Source organism: Denticeps clupeoides, chromosome 4 (assembly GCF_900700375.1).
Source record: "Denticeps clupeoides chromosome 4, fDenClu1.1, whole genome shotgun sequence".
NCBI classification, from domain to species: Eukaryota; Metazoa; Chordata; class Actinopteri; order Clupeiformes; family Denticipitidae; genus Denticeps; species Denticeps clupeoides.
The window spans coordinates 16,566,432-16,582,393 of record NC_041710.1 but is presented as its reverse complement, the minus strand read 5'-3'; the positions used below and the strand labels follow the sequence as shown (position 1 = coordinate 16,582,393).

General features: G+C 44.0%; 3 protein-coding genes across 4 annotated transcripts; 2 read left to right on the top strand and 1 right to left on the bottom strand.

The window, feature by feature from the left end:
* Positions 1-616: 616 nt before the first annotated feature.
* LOC114788957 (protein crumbs homolog 1-like) lies at positions 617-7,656 on the top strand. Its single transcript, XM_028977943.1, has 8 exons — positions 617-769; positions 1,074-2,051; positions 2,577-3,127; positions 3,647-3,812; positions 4,555-5,461; positions 5,553-5,594; positions 6,454-6,576; positions 6,664-7,656. Exons 1-8 carry the CDS (start codon positions 721-723, stop codon positions 6,914-6,916), a joined length of 3,069 nt encoding a protein of 1,022 aa, XP_028833776.1. The 5' UTR covers positions 617-720; the 3' UTR covers positions 6,917-7,656.
* A 1,086-nt stretch (positions 7,657-8,742) lies between these two features.
* ahsg2 (alpha-2-HS-glycoprotein 2) lies at positions 8,743-11,350 on the top strand. The gene is made up of 6 exons (XM_028975720.1): positions 8,743-8,943; positions 9,098-9,208; positions 9,362-9,446; positions 9,663-9,823; positions 9,923-10,027; positions 11,066-11,350. The coding sequence occupies exons 1-6, from the start codon at positions 8,743-8,745 to the stop codon at positions 11,348-11,350; spliced, it is 948 nt and encodes a 315-aa protein (XP_028831553.1).
* LOC114788887 (proline-rich protein 36-like) lies at positions 11,296-14,361 on the bottom strand. 2 transcript variants are annotated; one of them, XM_028977824.1, is made up of 7 exons: positions 14,254-14,361; positions 14,036-14,154; positions 13,803-13,959; positions 13,500-13,615; positions 12,215-13,406; positions 11,903-12,130; positions 11,296-11,818 (listed from the first exon to the last, which is right to left on the bottom strand). In XM_028977824.1, exons 1-7 carry the CDS (start codon positions 14,309-14,311, stop codon positions 11,769-11,771), a joined length of 1,920 nt encoding a protein of 639 aa, XP_028833657.1. In that variant the 5' UTR covers positions 14,312-14,361; the 3' UTR covers positions 11,296-11,768. The 2 variants fall into 2 exon arrangements, with proteins under 2 accessions (XP_028833657.1, XP_028833656.1); XM_028977823.1 differs by having other exon boundaries at positions 11,903-13,406.
* Positions 14,362-15,962: the final 1,601 nt, after the last annotated feature.

Sequence of the window (15,962 nt, the reverse complement as noted above, 5' to 3'; positions counted from 1 at the left end):
AACCATCACCCTTCGTGAGCAGTGGGCAGCCATGACATGCGCCTGGGGAGCAGTGTGTGGGGACCGTGCACCTCACCTCAGTGGCACCTTAGAGGCACCTTGGCAGAGGTTTCTAACTTCTGATTATGGGGCCGCTTCCTTAACTGCTAGGCCACCTCTGCCCTGCATAGTTCTTCTATACTTCATAGTTCTTCTATACTTCTATACTCCAGAAGTAACCAGTTAGTGATGGACATGTACATGATTGTGTCTGTGTTATGAATGATCCCCCTCACTAATTAGTACATTCAGGTTTAGAGTCCATGGTTACTGTGGTTATTTGTGAATTCTATGCATTGTAAATGAGCACAGATTCATTCAGCCACACCATACACAGATCATTTGTGATCCGATTTACAATGTGCATGCTCACTTATGTAACGCTACCACTGTGTGAAGTATCAGATCAGGGATGTGGCTGCAGGTGCATGTGTGATTCCTCAAATTAGTTGCTGGAGCTCTAGCATAGGTGCTTTTGTAATGCATGTAAGAACATTAGCATAATCCTACAAATCTGGCTTGTAGTGATCCAAGCAGCATTAGACAGCATTAAGGCTGCCAGTCCTCAGATAGGCAGAGAAGCAGTCTGAATGCACTTTGTCTGAGGTGATGGCCTGTAGCAAAACCACATTCACAGAAGAAAAACAGGAAAAATCTGTCTTCGACAACTGACCAGGAGACATGTGGAAAGCTGTTGCATTTGTACTGCATATTCTGTTGCAATGTGCAGGTAAATTATCTTTTTCTTTTTATGTAGGTGTAGGCAAAGGTGTGTGCATTTCATATTTTTAAGATTTGTATTCTCATGAATTTAGAAATGATATATTCTACTAGGAACTTTGGCATAGGACAATATATCCACTGTGCACTTCTTTTTTTGTCAGTTATAATATGTGAGCATGTAAAAAAAAATTAATAGTGTTTATTAAAACGGGTGCATTAGTGGTGCATGGTGAGAGAATTAGTTTGGTCTTTATCATTGAAGCTCTGAGTGACTGAGACAGCTGGACCCTCTGTTTCTTTGCTCTGTCCAGGCGTCATCTGTCAGGAAACCATCAATGGCTGTGATTTGAAACCATGCCAAAATGGAGGTTCGTGCAAGAGTCATCAGGAATCCTACATCTGTCAATGCTCCCAGGAGAGAAAGAATGGCCTTCTCTATGGAGGGGAGAACTGCTCAGTAGCCCTGGTGGGATGCCAGGACCACCGGTGTCTGAATGGAGGGACGTGCTCTCCTTACCTAATGTATTCACATCACAGATACACCTGCGCCTGTCCCCAAGGCTTTGAGGGACCCAAATGCCAAACTCCCACCACCTTTTCATTTGAGACTAATGGGTACCTTCTTATTGAGTCATCTCTTGCCAACGCCAAGGCGCCACTGAACGTAACCCTGAGTTTCCAGACTGATCACGGAGCTGGGACTATTCTACAGCACAAAATTGAAGAACACATGATTGTACTGGAGCTTGTGCATGGGCGGCTCCATTACACTATGCAGAGGGTTCAGTCAAATCAAATCCTGCAGGGGCTTGTTGTCGAGGAGGTGCTGGCAGACGGACAGTGGCACAGATTGGAGGCGACTGTGATGGCTGGGGTGCTCGGGCTCCACCTGTCTTGCACAGAGGGGGACTGTCAAAGGGAGACTGTAATGCTGGCCTCCTCTGCAGCCCCTACAGAAACCCCCACAGAGCCCTCAGCACCAGAGCTTGGGTCTGGCTTCCCTGACCAAACCGTTCTCCGTCACAGCCTTTTCATCGGAGGAGTGGAGGATGGTGCAGCTGTCCACTTTATAGGCTGCATGCGAGACGTATATCTAGATTCTCAGCTGGTGGTGCCAGGAGTTGGGGCAAATGCACCAGCAGAGCAGGTGAATGTGACAATGGGGTGCAGTGATCATGACAGTTGTGAGGACACCCCATGTCAGAGCAGAGGCAGGTGCATTAGCCAAGGGTGGAGAGGCTACACCTGTGAGTGTCATCGGCCATATGAGGGAGCAGAATGCCAGGAGGGTAAGCTATGCAAGCAAACAGATGTAAAAATAATCACATTTAAAACACCACAGATTTTACTACATTAAAACGCATGGGCTGATTTTTAATACATTGGCCAGACAGTGAATGGGTAGGTATCGTGACACATTAAGGGTAAATAATGTTACAGTGCATACAGTTCAATTTGTTCAGTATGTGGAAGCAATGAGAGACCAAATTAGAACTCTCTGAAGACCAACTTAGTCTTTAGACGCAGTAGAGGATTATGGAGCTAAAGAAATAACTCCAGCACCATCATTCATTTGTGCAGTAAATAACACCAAATCATGGATTAATGGGATGTGGGAGTTGGAGGGACTTTCCAGTTAACTTGTCTACTGCAAACAATTTTATATCTTGATAGTCTTAATTAAAAAATGTGCAGGTAATGCAATGGTTGTAATGTTGAAATAAGTCAAATGAAAAAAAAATGTCTGTTTAGACAAAGATGAAACAGAGGCAGCAAACATGTACCAGTACATGAATAATTCTGTGTCCACGCAGAATACATAACCGCACATTTTGGGAAAGAAGACTCAGAGAGCTATGCTGTCTTCTCCGCGGATGAGGGACTGAGCCAAAGTATCATCATGTCCCTGTTCATTCGGACGAGGCACACACATGGCTTGCTCCTGGTCATGGCCAATAGCACCAGCCAGTATCTACACATCTGGATACACGACGGAAAAGTCAAACTTCAGATCAACAACTCTGACATTCTAGTGAGCCGAGGAGTGGTCAATGATGGCCACTTCCACCTGGTCACTGTGAAGGTGGATGAAGGCATGGTGGAGATGATCCTGTCTGCACAGAACCAGGGCAACATCCCCATACAATCTGTGTGCATGCAACCTGGGGATCTAGTGTATGTGGGTGGGTTACCAGACCACCGTGCCACTGCTGCCTATGGGGGATACTTCAAAGGCTGCATCCAGGACCTGCGTGTGAACTCCAAACGGCTGCAGTTCTATCCTCTCGGCAGCCCGGTCATGTCGTATTCTCTGGAGCGGCTGGTGAAAGTCACACGCGGCTGTGCTGGTGACAACTCCTGCAGCGTAAGAGCTAAAACACCTTACAAATCCCTGATTACATAACTTCCACCTTGTCTGCCACTGCAATCAGATGTATTAATATAGAGCCTCTCACAACTGTACACCACAGTTCTTAAGAATGATATGAATTCTGAACAACAAAAAAGTAAAAATTAATTGAATAATTGATGAAAAAAAGGAACAGTTATTGATATATTTGTGTAAAAGACTATAAGTCTATGATCAGTCTACAGAATCTATCTGTCCTTATAATTCACTTTTAAGCTATTATTAAAATAGATATCTCCTCACAGCTCTGTTATATTAGTAATGTTTCTGAAAACAAAAAAAAATATTGCTATATTTACTACAATATAATAATAGTGTTGATCCTTTTAAAGTAATTTTCATGCACACTGCAATAAAAAGGGTTACCGAAAACAAATAATGTTGGTAAGTCAAACCTGTTTCAGTTTTTTTGGTGTTGAATGTTGCATATGTAACTGCAAATGACCTGACACCAAATATATCTCTCCCACCCAGACCAACCCTTGTTTGAATGGGGGTGTGTGCTACTCCATATGGGATGACTTCACCTGCAAGTGCCCCCTGAACGTGACCGGTCGGCGCTGTGAGCAGGTGAAGTGGTGTGAGCTGTTGCCCTGCCCACCTAATGCAGTCTGCCAGTCACAGGCTCAAGGCTTCCAGTGTGAGTGCAGAAGATTCCCTCACACACTCGCTTCGTAGTTTAGAAAAAACAGCACAATTATACAATGTGGCTCATCAATGCTTATTTGTTTTGCAAAACAGAAAATGGCAAGTCAAAAATATGCCAACGAAAATATTTAATAACTTTTCGTAATAACTCCTACTAATGACTTGAGAATTATTTTGAACAGATTTTATTTATCCTCCAGGATATTCTAAGATGACATGATAATACATTTATACAATGAGGAAATAAAATTTGGTCTTTTTGCCTCTCCTGGCCAACTAAGAACAGTAAGTGAGTTAGTGGACATTAGGGTGAGTTAGGGTGGTAGTAGCCTAGTGGGTAAGACACTCACCTATGAACCAGAATACCCAGGTTCAAACCCCACTTACTGCCATTGTGTCCCTGAGCAAGACATTTAACCCTAAGTTGCTCCAGGGGGGGACTGTCCCTGTAACTACTGATTGTAAGTCGCTCTGGATAAGGGCGTCTGGTAAATGCTGTAAATGTGGACATGGCGACCCCTAGTGGAATTGTTGCCTTTCCGCATCACTATATCTAGTCCTAAAAGTCCAACCTTCTGTGTGCTAACTAAATAGATCAACCACTGCAATCAGTGTTTTAAGTAATTTCTGGAATATGTGGAAAGGTCATGTGTCTGTATCTAAGCACGACATGTCAAAGTGCATATCTCAATATTACTGACCACAGTCATTTTCTCACTACTTTCACATTCTAGGTGTTTCCAATGTGACTCTTCAGGAAAACAGCCCCATAATCACCTTCAAGTCCAATGGAAAAATCCAGCGCCAACTGAGCAGCATCACTATGCAGTTTCGGACCAGCGCCAGTGACGCCACCCTGCTTCATGCCGAGACAGCCTCTGACTTCATCACCATCTCCATCCAGGATTTCTACATGGTCCTGGAGCTGCAGGCAGGGGAGGCATCCCCAAAGCTGAGCTCAGAGAGTCAGGTTCCAGTCAGCGATGGCCAGTGGCACACGTTGCATCTGTCCATGCAAGACCCCACTCTCCAGGCCTCCGAGTGGACCATGATCTTAGATGGAGACCAGGAGAAGTTGGTCACATCTACCACTGCATCTGGGGATCTAAATTTCCTCAAGGAAGGGGTGGACATCCTGGTAGGGGGGCTAGGTACGGAGGTGGGGGGGGACCTTGTGGGCTGTCTGGGTTTGGTGGAGATTGGTGGTCTCCTGTTGCCTTTTTATAATGATTCAGAGACAAACTTGCCCAGACCTCAGGAGGAGCGATTTATCAGGACCTCCGGACCCCCACAGTACGGTTGTCTGGGAAGTGATGTTTGTGAGTCAGAACCCTGTGAGCATGGGGGTGTTTGCATAGACCTCTTCGACCGCTTTAACTGTAACTGCCCAGCTGGGTGGAGGGGATCTCGATGCGAGGAGACAGCAGACGTGTGTGCCTCAAAGCCTTGTGTCCATGGAAACTGCATCCTCCTCTCAGAGGGGTATGAGTGTGTGTGTGACCCGGAGTACGAGGGAAAGCACTGTCAGATGCAGGCTGATGCATGTGCAAGAAATGAGTGTGGCCAGGGTGCCACCTGCCTCAGGGGTTTTGCCCGCTATGCCTGTCTCTGCCCCCAGAACACCACTGGGCCCTTCTGCACGTGAGTCAAGCCTGCCTCCTACCATAGCAAGTTTTATAATAAAACATACATGCTATTCTCTGAAAAACAAAGACTCTACCTTGTTTTACAGAGAGAAAATTCCAGAAATTCCATGGTATATTGACAGGATCCCGTGAGTACTTTTACATTTATGATGTTTTAAAAACTTAAGTATTTACTAACATTTATTATATCACACTTGGTTCCAGCCATTTTGACTGGCTGAGAGGTGTCCATGACAATATCCAAGATGCTCTCAAAGAGGAAGACTGTTACTTTTCCCTTTGCAGAAAATGTAACATCTACACAATGACTGTCATGTCTGTTGACATCACTTTGAGGATGTTTTTAACAGCCAAGTCAAAGAACTTCTTTTTGACATTGTTGGGGACATTTGAGTCCATTTGAGTCCACATAATGTTGCTCTGAGATTTTTTTATTGTTAACAGAGCAGTAAAAAGTGCACAATGGTGTTTTTTGTTGAAACCTGCACACAAAATAAGTGTAGAACTGAAAGTTGTCTTTGGCAAAAATTTCATATAACAATCACTCATTCTAGAAATCTAGAAATTGCATCACAAATATTATGTCATTATTTGTCAGAGGAAGTCTGGGAGCTGTCACACACACAAAAAGCACAATACTGGTAGATGGCGCCAAACATGATAAGTCCCATATTCGGGGCCTACAGTACAAATACAGTTCTCTCATCGTATTCCATTCAAACAGAACAGCCTCTGGTTTCTCCTCAAAGACCCCATGGGCCCTGCACCTCACCACTGTAAGAACTTTCTTAATTACATGCTGCTTAATGTGATTTTAAAGGGTTTTAACATTTAACCGTGGTAAAATTGGTATAATTGGAATAACCGTGCTTTAATCTGAAGATGGAGCACAGTGTCCCATGGTAAAATACGAGTGTATACTGCATTTCTGTATGTTCCGTATATGCTATAATAGACTGTAATAAGGTTGTGGGCACTCCCCTCCAGGTATCCTAAACTGCCCGTGTCTGTTTGTGGGACCGAGCGGCTGAACTACAGCTGTTTTAATGGGGGGAACTGCTCACTGGCGGAGGACGGGTGTGACTGCATGCCTGGATTCACCGGGCACTGGTGAGAATCCACATCTTCGACACGATACGTGTGTTGTAAAACATGCCGCTTTTCATTTGAAGCTGACTATGCTCTCCTGTCATGCAGGTGTGAGCTGGAGGTGGACGAGTGTGCATCGGACCCCTGTCTGAATGGGGGTTTCTGCCGCAACCTCGTTAACAAGTTCCAGTGCGTGTGCGAGATGAGCTTCTCCGGCGAACACTGTCAGATCGATGTCAGCGACTTTTACGCCTACGTCTTCCTGCTCCTGTGGCAAAACATCTTCCAGCTCCTCTCATATCTCATCATACGCCTGGATGACGACGACCCTGAGATTGACTGGGTCGCCCACGACTACTAGGCCTGGAGTTGGGGTCACAGTTCCACCACCAATGTGTCAACATTACTTGATGATTTTGAGTCTGCAGTATCTAAGATAAACACTTACACACTTTTACAAGCAAATACTCTGTGTGGATGTGGCTTCGATTTCATTTAATTTCTCTTAGAAGGCTGTATTGGTGCCTTAATGATATATTGTATATTTTGTAAAAAAATATATTTTGTATACTGTTGTAGCCAAAATATATATTAGTATAAAATAATGATGTGCAGCTATAATTGTTGGTACATGTAATGTGACCCCATGTGCAGCCAGGCACAAGAATGCTATTATGCAAATTAAGGGGAATGTGGTGTTATATTAATGGCATGTCTGATGTGCCATTGTGAACATTATGAATAGGGTGGCCAGGCGTGTCCCAAAAATGTCAAATTTTGACTGCATGATATCCCAACTCTATGGCACAGAATCATTGTCAAATGTTTTATGAGAAATTTTTTTACCACTGCTGGACAAAAGAAGGTAAAAGCTAGCTGGTGATATCATGGCCACAGAGAAAAGAATGTGTTGTTTTACATGATGTGGCTGGTAGATGGGGATTACTGGGGATATTGGGATCATGCGAGGACTACTGTTTGTTTGTGGTCTAACTAAAGCTCAAAACGTCAGGTTACCTTATTTGAACTGGTAAGCCATCTCACATTATCCTACACAGATATGCTACTCCTCCCACATTTGGTTTGTTTGCATCTGGTCACCCTAATCATGTGTTGCCATCTCATCCTGAGTGAAGGGCGCCCCCTGGTGGTTCACAGAATGTTTCAGAAAATAATCAATAAAGGTACTAAACGTGTCCTATTCAAGTCTGGTGTAAATCCATTCAATATAATAACGAAAAATACCTTACCTATGTACATATGTTCTATACAACGGGCTGCCATTGTTAATATAATTTGACCATGAAAGAGCACTTAACGCTTATTCAGACATGAGGTGGAGCACAGTGAAAACATAACCTCAACCCTCTTTGCAGTTCAGGGATTTATTCTTCAAAGAACATGTATGTTGACAAATGGCCAAGGAGTCAGTGAACTTCAGTGTAAACAGTATAAGATGAACAAATATCAGCATCATTTTTTTCTTTTTAAAAATTCTTCACAAGTACTCATCTGCTTACCAGTTCTTTTATTGTGTTTTAAAATAATTATTTCTCTTATTAGCACATTTGCAGAGTATGTTTGTACTTAATACTAGATTAAACCATAAAACTATAAATTATAAAACTAATATTATAAATAATGTGGTGTTCTGTGTCCTGGCAGACTCAAGACAGTATGTCTTGTGGGCTTGTCCCCTGCTATTTTATTGACTGATTATCATTATTTAATATTAATTCTGCTCTATATATGTTTAGTCTGGGAACAATTTAATCCAAATTCTCTGGGAGGAAGCTACAGTAAAAAACTGACCTTCAGCTTAAACTATGGAGGAAAACACAGTGACTATCCATATTTGTCCCCTTTGATTATAAGGCACAAAGATTTCCCTTATCAATGATTGGCCATTGGCCTTCAACACCACTGCTTCCCTGATCACGTATCCCCAGAAGGCCCCTGACTTTGCAAAGTCTCATTTATATTGGCATTCATTCACAACTCTTCATCCAAATATTATTGCTCAATTCACCGTTGTGCAGGGACTGTATGTTTACCCAGTCAATTCTTCTGTGACTAAAGTGCAGACTATATATAACACGGATGCTGTGCACTCAGTCACCTTTTTACATACTGCCTGCACCTGGCACAGTACAGCAGCTCTGTCGTCTTTAAGCTCCTGCCGCCTATATGAAGATCCTGTGTGTTGTGTTGGGGCTGCTGGTCGCTGTGGCATGGGCACAGAAACAGCCCAAAGGTGTCCAGGCACCTTGCGACTCACCGGAGGCAGAGAAAGCAGCCCTGTTCTCCCAGGATTTCCTCAACGCTCAGCACACCCATGGCTACAAGTACACCCTTAACCAAATCGATGACTTCAAAATCGCCACCAGAGTACGTGAGCAGGATCACTTTTCAGCAAAATTGTTATCACGTACTGTGATGCAAGTGTAAAATTTCTTTTTACAGGGCAGCATAAAACAGTTTTTAATGTATGTAATATTCTGTAATTCTGTTAATGAGATGTATTATTGTCTCCCTGCTGCAGCCAGATGGAGTGGAGACCTATTTCATAGAGTTGGAGCTGCTGGAGACTAAATGTCATGTCCTGGATCCAACCCCTGTGGCAAACTGCACTGTGAGGACAAAAGCAGAATCGGTGAGGACAACATTGATAACTAATCTTTTTGTAAAACATTTGACCTCATACAAGTTCAAAGGTTACAAGAAAAATGCACTGCAAAGGCATTTAAGGCAGCCATCATGAATATCGGGTAACTTTCTTGTCTCATGCGTTTCATGCATTTTCCAGGCAGTCGAAGCAGACTGTGATGTTGCTCTTTCAAATGCTGCAGGTGTTTTGTCAGTAGTGGCCTTCAAGTGTGGATCTGAAATAGGTGCGTTTTTTCATATTATTCAATAGGAACCTGTATTACAAATCATAATCAGCACATCAACCAGGGTGGTAGTAGTCTACTGGGTAACACACTTGCCTATTAATTAGAAGGTTCAAAGGTTCACAGGTTCAAAACCCACTTACTACCATTGTAGACACTTAATAAATGTAATAAATGTAAATGAAACCTAAATTATCCTTTTACTGGTGTGTGCAGAAACTGTGGACGGCTGCGTAGGCTGCATTAATCTCCTGCCTCTCAACCACACTGACGCTTTGATCGTGACGTCAGCATCTCTGGCCTCATTCAACAACCAGACAGGAAATGCCACTACCAGTAAATTCTCCCTGCTCGAGGTCGGAAGACTGTCATCACAGGTAACTGCTGCAACTGTGATTGGCTTTCTGTGATGCACTTGACCAATATGGTGTTGTGTGTGCCACTGAATGCAACTAAAGTTCCAGTTCTGTGAACAGGTTTTAGCAGGTGGACCTCGGCTGTTTGCAGAATACGCCATTGTGGAGACCAACTGCACGACTGATGAAGATGACAACTGTGTTCCTCTGAATAACACTGTTGCAGTAAATACATCTTACACACCGACTTTTGCAAATGTTTAACTAGTTTCAGTGCTCCTGTTTTAACCCAGTGCAATACAGGTTTCTTATTGATGGGTGCAAACCAACATTTGTCATTTACAGAAATTTGGCTTCTGCAGCGCTGGAGGTATTGGTTCGGATGTCTCGGTTCACTGTGACATTTTCACTCCAATGGTAATTTTCAATGCTTCTTCCATACTCACTTGTTATCCCCACTGTAGTACAGCTTCACATGAGATATATTCTCTGCTCAAAGAAAATAAAGGAAACACTTCATAAGACATCCCCAATAAAGGCGTGGTTCCACATGGTGACCACAGACCACTTCTCAGTTCCTATACGTTCTGGCTGATGTTTTGGTCACTTATGACACACAAAGATTCGCAAAAATGCACCACTGGCGCTCTTAATAGATGAAAACAGGTTTCACACTGAGCACATATGACAGACATTAGGGTGTCTGGAGATGCCGTGGAGAAACATACTGCAGCATGACCAGTTTGGCAGCCTGACTGCCATTAGGTACCGAGATGAGAGCCTCAGACTCCTTGTGAGACCATATGCTGGTGCTGTTGGTCCTGGTTTCCTCCTAATGCAAGACAATGCTAGACTGGAGGGTGGCTAGAGTAAGTCAGCAGTTCCTCAAAGATGAAGGCATTGATGCTATGGACTGAACCACCCGCTCCCCAGACCTGAATCCAATTGAACACATCTGGGACATCAAGTCTCACTTTATCCACCAACACCACAGACTATCCAGGAGTTGGTAGACGCTTTAGTCCAGGTCTGGTAGGAGATCCTCAGGAGACCATCCACCACCTCATCAGGAGCATGCCCAGGCATTGTAGGGAGGCACGTGGAGCCCTCACACCGTACTGGGCCTCACTTTGACTTGTTTTAAGGACATTACATCAAAGTTTGTGTTCCCTCTATTTATTGAGCATTGTATATCAATTAAGACAAGACGGAGCCAATGTTGTAAATTGAAAAGTTTAATAAAAATCCAATTGTATATTGCAGGCTGGCATAAATGCAACAGCTCCAACACCTGTCTTCCTACACCAGTATCATGCAGCTTCTCCACAGCTCTCGCCGGTTCATGGCATTAAACTGCATAAGTTGACAGCGATGCATGACCCTACAGTCAGCAACCTACTGTCAGCAGAATCGGAGTCATCCGAGGCCATGCCCCCAGCCGCAGCCATCGTGAAGAGAGAAGCCGTGGCTGACCCAATCCTACCTGAGGCACCAGCTCTTCTTGCCCCACCAAAACCCCTGTGTCCTGGCAGACTCATATATTTCTAAGAGGTCCATGGGATTAGCTATGTCACTTCAAGCTACAGCCTTCCAGTCTTGTACTGTTAAATCTCTGCCTGTGCTTTCAATACTCCTCCAGTGATCCCATATAAACACATTTTGGGGAGGTGAGTCATAATGACTGTACTGAAACTTAAAATGGTGCTATAACTAAAAGATATTAAATGAATCCAAAACAAATGAGTGTTTCATTAATGTAATCATGGCTGAATAAGGGGAAGACACTATTCATCATCTAGAAGATGTACAGGACAAATCACACTACCAGATAAAATGTTTTGACGGACATCTAAAACTAATGCCAATCTGTACAAATTTCTTAAAATATCCTTACAAGAGCAAAGTATATTAAATGAAATTAATAAAAGTGACTTTTTGTTTACCCCAAAACTTTATTTGAACACCGTTATTTTTGTTCGTCAGCATTGTAGAAGTGGAAGGGGTTTTCCACATAACCTACAAGGACCAAAGAGAAGAAATTGCTATTACACACAAAAACAGCAGATGTCAGTAGCTACATTAGAGAAAACGAGACGTTACCTTGAGGGGAATTTGCTGGTTGCAGTTGTTTTGGAGCATTAGGATGACCAGCATGCTGATATGGTAAGGATAAAACATTCCTCCAGTATTTTGCAAATGTTTGAGGTGCCCCATGAGAAACAGAGGACAGTAGATCAGGGGCAGAGTCAGGTTGTTTCTCATAGGGGTGATTAGTCTCCTGCAGAAGGCTGGGTTGAGGGATTTTGAAGTTCAGCTTTTCTGGAGAGTCTGAGTTAACATATGGGAAGTGAGGTTCAGACACTTCGGAAGGCTTTGATAAACCAGGTACAAAAAGTCCTCCAGGAAGATCACCTGCTGAACTACCCTTTGGATGTAAAGAATATCCATGTGGATGCCAAGATGGCCAAGGAACAGGATCCTGTCTGACTGGAGGTACTAAAGAATGTTGAAAATGTGATGTGTCTGGTGGTGGTTGAGCAGGATAAAGAAAATTACTTGAGTCATAGGGAAAGATTTGTCCCTTTATCCCATAAGTATGGAAAGGTGCCTGTTGCTGGATTCGGCTCTGTATTGATTGCGGTGCTGGAGGTTGAGAAGGAGGTTTGGAAACTGGAAGCAATGTTGATGCAGGGGATTGTATTTGGGCCACAAATGGGGGTACATTCAGAGGCTGCTGAAAGCTGGTTTGGTTCCTGGTGTTTGAGGACTGTATAAACTGAGCAGCACCACCAACTGCAAGGCCAAAGTGATTGTGGTGGTGGTAGTGCTGATGGCAATGAATGTGACAGCAGCTGGAATAGGATGGAGGACAGACCGGGGGGCAGGGGGTAGGGGGACAAACAATTGACGCAGGCTGATTTGGCAAAAGGTTGAGTTCAGGAAATGGGACTGGTGGTGTTTGTGCCGGTTTAGGAGTAATGGGTCCAATGGCTTCGGGACTCAATGGGAGGGGGAGGTGTGGGCTCAGAGGTTTTGCTGGGGGTGGGGTCACAGGAACAACATGTTGAGGAGCAGCATAAACAGGTTTTTCACTAATAGCCGGCTTTGAAGGTTTCAGAGCTTGTGCGTACCAAGGCCACAAACTCTGAAGAGTGTAATGGGGCTGTTGAACAGGATGAACAGGATCTGAACTGGGAGGTGGAACTCTTGAATCCAGCTTGGGCACCAGGGGAAGTGTACTCACTGGAGGAGCTGGAGGATGAGCATCAAGTCTAGATGGACTAAAAGAGCCGGTCTCTGGAGATTGTAATTGGGGAGGTTTAGCATTTTGTGGATAGAAATATGGGTAGTAAACATTCTGAGGAACTTGTGGCAGTGGAAAAAGAGGGAGGCCCATTTGATCAAGTATGGAATGTTGTATAGGCTTAGGATCATGAATAGCGGGTTTGGGGTCTTCCATGTGTTTTGCAGGAGGGGGATAAGTTGCAGTGATATTAGGCTTTGGTGCTACATGTAGAGAGTCAACATAGTCCCCAGGAGACCGAGATGGACAAGAGAGTTTAACTTCATGATCAGCAGCAATTGCAAAGTTGAACAGCCCATCCTGGAAAATCAAATCAGGTATAATACCATAGATTAGAGCAATGATGAGTCCATATACACCCAAAGATAACAAGGGATCAAAATCAAAACATACCTCAGGCCGAATACAAGGTCTATAAGGGGCAGATATTTCGACAGCTTCAAGGTGTTCCAAAACACTGAACCCGCAGCGAGAAGCCACCTTCATTAATGGTTCCCACTCACCATTGACTAATCAGGAACATAGAATTAGGAAGGAGATGTTGCATTTATCAGAAGGATTAAAAATCTTAAAATCAGTATCTGACACACTTAAGATAAGGGCCATGCCCTGGAGAGCCTATTCATTTTCTTTTCAAATGCGAATGATTAATTCATAAATATCATGCATACATAATGGAATAAGGATTCAGCACACCTTTTACTGTAAGGTTCTTAGTCGAGGCAACCATTTCAAGTTTCACAGTCATGCCGTGTGGGTCACAGGTCAAGGAAGGAGGTTTTTGTGGCAAATTTGGGCATGACATTCTTAAAGGTAAACCCCAGAGGTTTAAAGACAGAATGAAAGTATCCCCCTGAAAACACAATGGGCATTAGGAAAGATGTCAATTTACAGAGAGACCGTTCCAATGGTTTAAGTTGTATACAGACATTTCTGGCTACAAAACAGCCATCATATGGGGCAGTGAACGCCATATTCATCCAGTTTCTTCTGAAAGAGTAGCCACATCCCGATGGCAATTGCGATAACTGCAGTGGTTTCAGACTTCCTGATTAACAAACAAATATTTTTAATACACACTAACATGAATAATGTAATTAGGCATGTGGAATAATAATTATAAAACTGAATAAAGGTTCCCCTCTACCTTGGTTTATAAGAAAGGGCAATTCCAGGGATGCAGGACCATGGAATCGCAAGGTCATGGAATCAGGCACACATTCCACTGTCGGCCGCAGTTCCAGCAAGCGGTCCACAGTCGGGGTCCTTAAAGACGCCAACGTCCCATAGCCATAGACACTCCCCTTCAAATTCTCCAACTCTCTCACTTATGACAAAACAATTTCCATTTAAACCAAACAAAATGGCAAGATTTATAGAACACGTGTAGAGTTTCAGGTAAAGTGCACTTCAGACTGACAAAACTCACCTCCCAAATCAGACTGATAATCAGCATCAATGTCACTGGTGGAATGCTGATCAATATGATCAATAATAAGGCGCCCGGACCACACCCTGCGCTCTACGGAAACTCCCGAACTCCTGTACCCATCCGTGGCTCCCGGTCCCCGGCCGTTTAAATGATGACGGGCCGGTAGCTTCCCGTTCCTCAACCCTCTTAAGACGCCGCAGCGGCCGGCCGTAACGAGCGCGTAAACCGCGAGCACCGCCCGCACGCCCTGCTCCAATCCCCGCGTCCACGCCATCGAGTGAACGGTGTTGCCTGCGGGCTTCTGCGTGGGAGCTGCGCGCGGGAAATATAAAGACGCGCGCCGGCGGTAGAGACCAATCGAGGCGGCCGTGGGGGGTGACGGCGGGCCGGGAACACACCGGATTCCGCCCGGGTGGTGATTGCGTGGCTCCACGTCGAGTTTCGGTGACTTGGTGCTCGGGAACCTGTTAGGCACGTGGTAGGGTGGTAGTAGCCTAGTGGGTAACACACTCGCCTATGAACTACTGACTGCAAGTCCCTCTGGATAAGTGCATCTGATAAATGCCATAAATGCCATAAACACTTGCATAATGACAGAACATAAAGCCACTGAAATACATTATACTATTTCTATCATTTTGCAAGAAGCCATTTCAATTCACATTCGATTCAAGTGCATGGTAGTACTGCACTCCAATGACTAGATTTCTAATTGCCTGGCCTCCATTACATTGAGTGCAATGATTGTAATGTTGTTATTGTGCCTGTGTACCTGGCAGTGAGCAGGATATATTGATGTTGGTGTGTGGAAGCAGACAAGCATAGGATTTGAGCGACTTTGGAAATTGAGATAGTTAAGCGCTTGGTCTTTAGTGATTTTTCTTGGTCTATAGTGGTCCAAATAGTGTTATGGACAGCCAGGTCTCGCTGATGCTGCTGGGGAGAACAGGTTTTGACGTTTTGCCTGAGTAGAAGTTACTGTAGCTCACGAATCTGAAAGTTTTGATGCGGCTTCTGAATGTTGTCATTACCCACAGGGCAGCATTTCTCTCTGTTGTGTATGGGACGGCAGAACTGCAGACCAGTCAGGGTGCCCATGCCAACTCCTGGAGGGCCGGTTGTGTGTTGCTTACCTGCTACTGACAGCTTGGTGCTATATGCTACATCATACCTTCAGGGGTCTAATGAAGTTTATACTGCAACATGATAATGGCCATTTTGCCAGCAAATTACCTTGGCTGATGGCTCTTCTTGTGATTAAATTACATTCACTTCCCTATTACATCTGCTATTATTTTCATGATAAAGAGGTTACCCCTATGGCACAAAATAAAGAAATAAATTGCTGACAATTTGGAGAATTTAGTACTAGAGTTTATAGAACATACAAAATGTAAAAAGTACATTACATTTTCAGCCGATGC

Excerpts from the sequence above, each read along its gene's own strand:
- LOC114788957 (XM_028977943.1), top strand. The coding sequence starts at position 721 with ATGTGGAAAGCTGTTGCATTTGTACTGCATATTCTGTTGCAATGTGCA. Across the intron at positions 770-1,073 it reads TATTCTGTTGCAATGTGCAG|GCGTCATCTGTCAGGAAACC; the intron begins GTAAATTATCTT and ends TGCTCTGTCCAG. Across the intron at positions 2,052-2,576 it reads GGGAGCAGAATGCCAGGAGG|AATACATAACCGCACATTTT; the intron begins GTAAGCTATGCA and ends GTGTCCACGCAG.
- ahsg2 (XM_028975720.1), top strand. The coding sequence starts at position 8,743 with ATGAAGATCCTGTGTGTTGTGTTGGGGCTGCTGGTCGCTGTGGCATGG. Across the intron at positions 9,209-9,361 it reads TGAGGACAAAAGCAGAATCG|GCAGTCGAAGCAGACTGTGA; the intron begins GTGAGGACAACA and ends TGCATTTTCCAG. Across the intron at positions 9,447-9,662 it reads CAAGTGTGGATCTGAAATAG|AAACTGTGGACGGCTGCGTA; the intron begins GTGCGTTTTTTC and ends TGGTGTGTGCAG.
- LOC114788887 (XM_028977823.1), bottom strand. The coding sequence starts at position 14,311 with ATGACCTTGCGATTCCATGGTCCTGCATCCCTGGAATTGCCCTTTCTT. Across the intron at positions 13,960-14,035 it reads GCTGTTTTGTAGCCAGAAAT|GGGGATACTTTCATTCTGTC; the intron begins GTCTGTATACAA and ends TTGTGTTTTCAG. Across the intron at positions 13,616-13,802 it reads TAAGAACCTTACAGTAAAAG|TCAATGGTGAGTGGGAACCA; the intron begins GTGTGCTGAATC and ends GTTCCTGATTAG.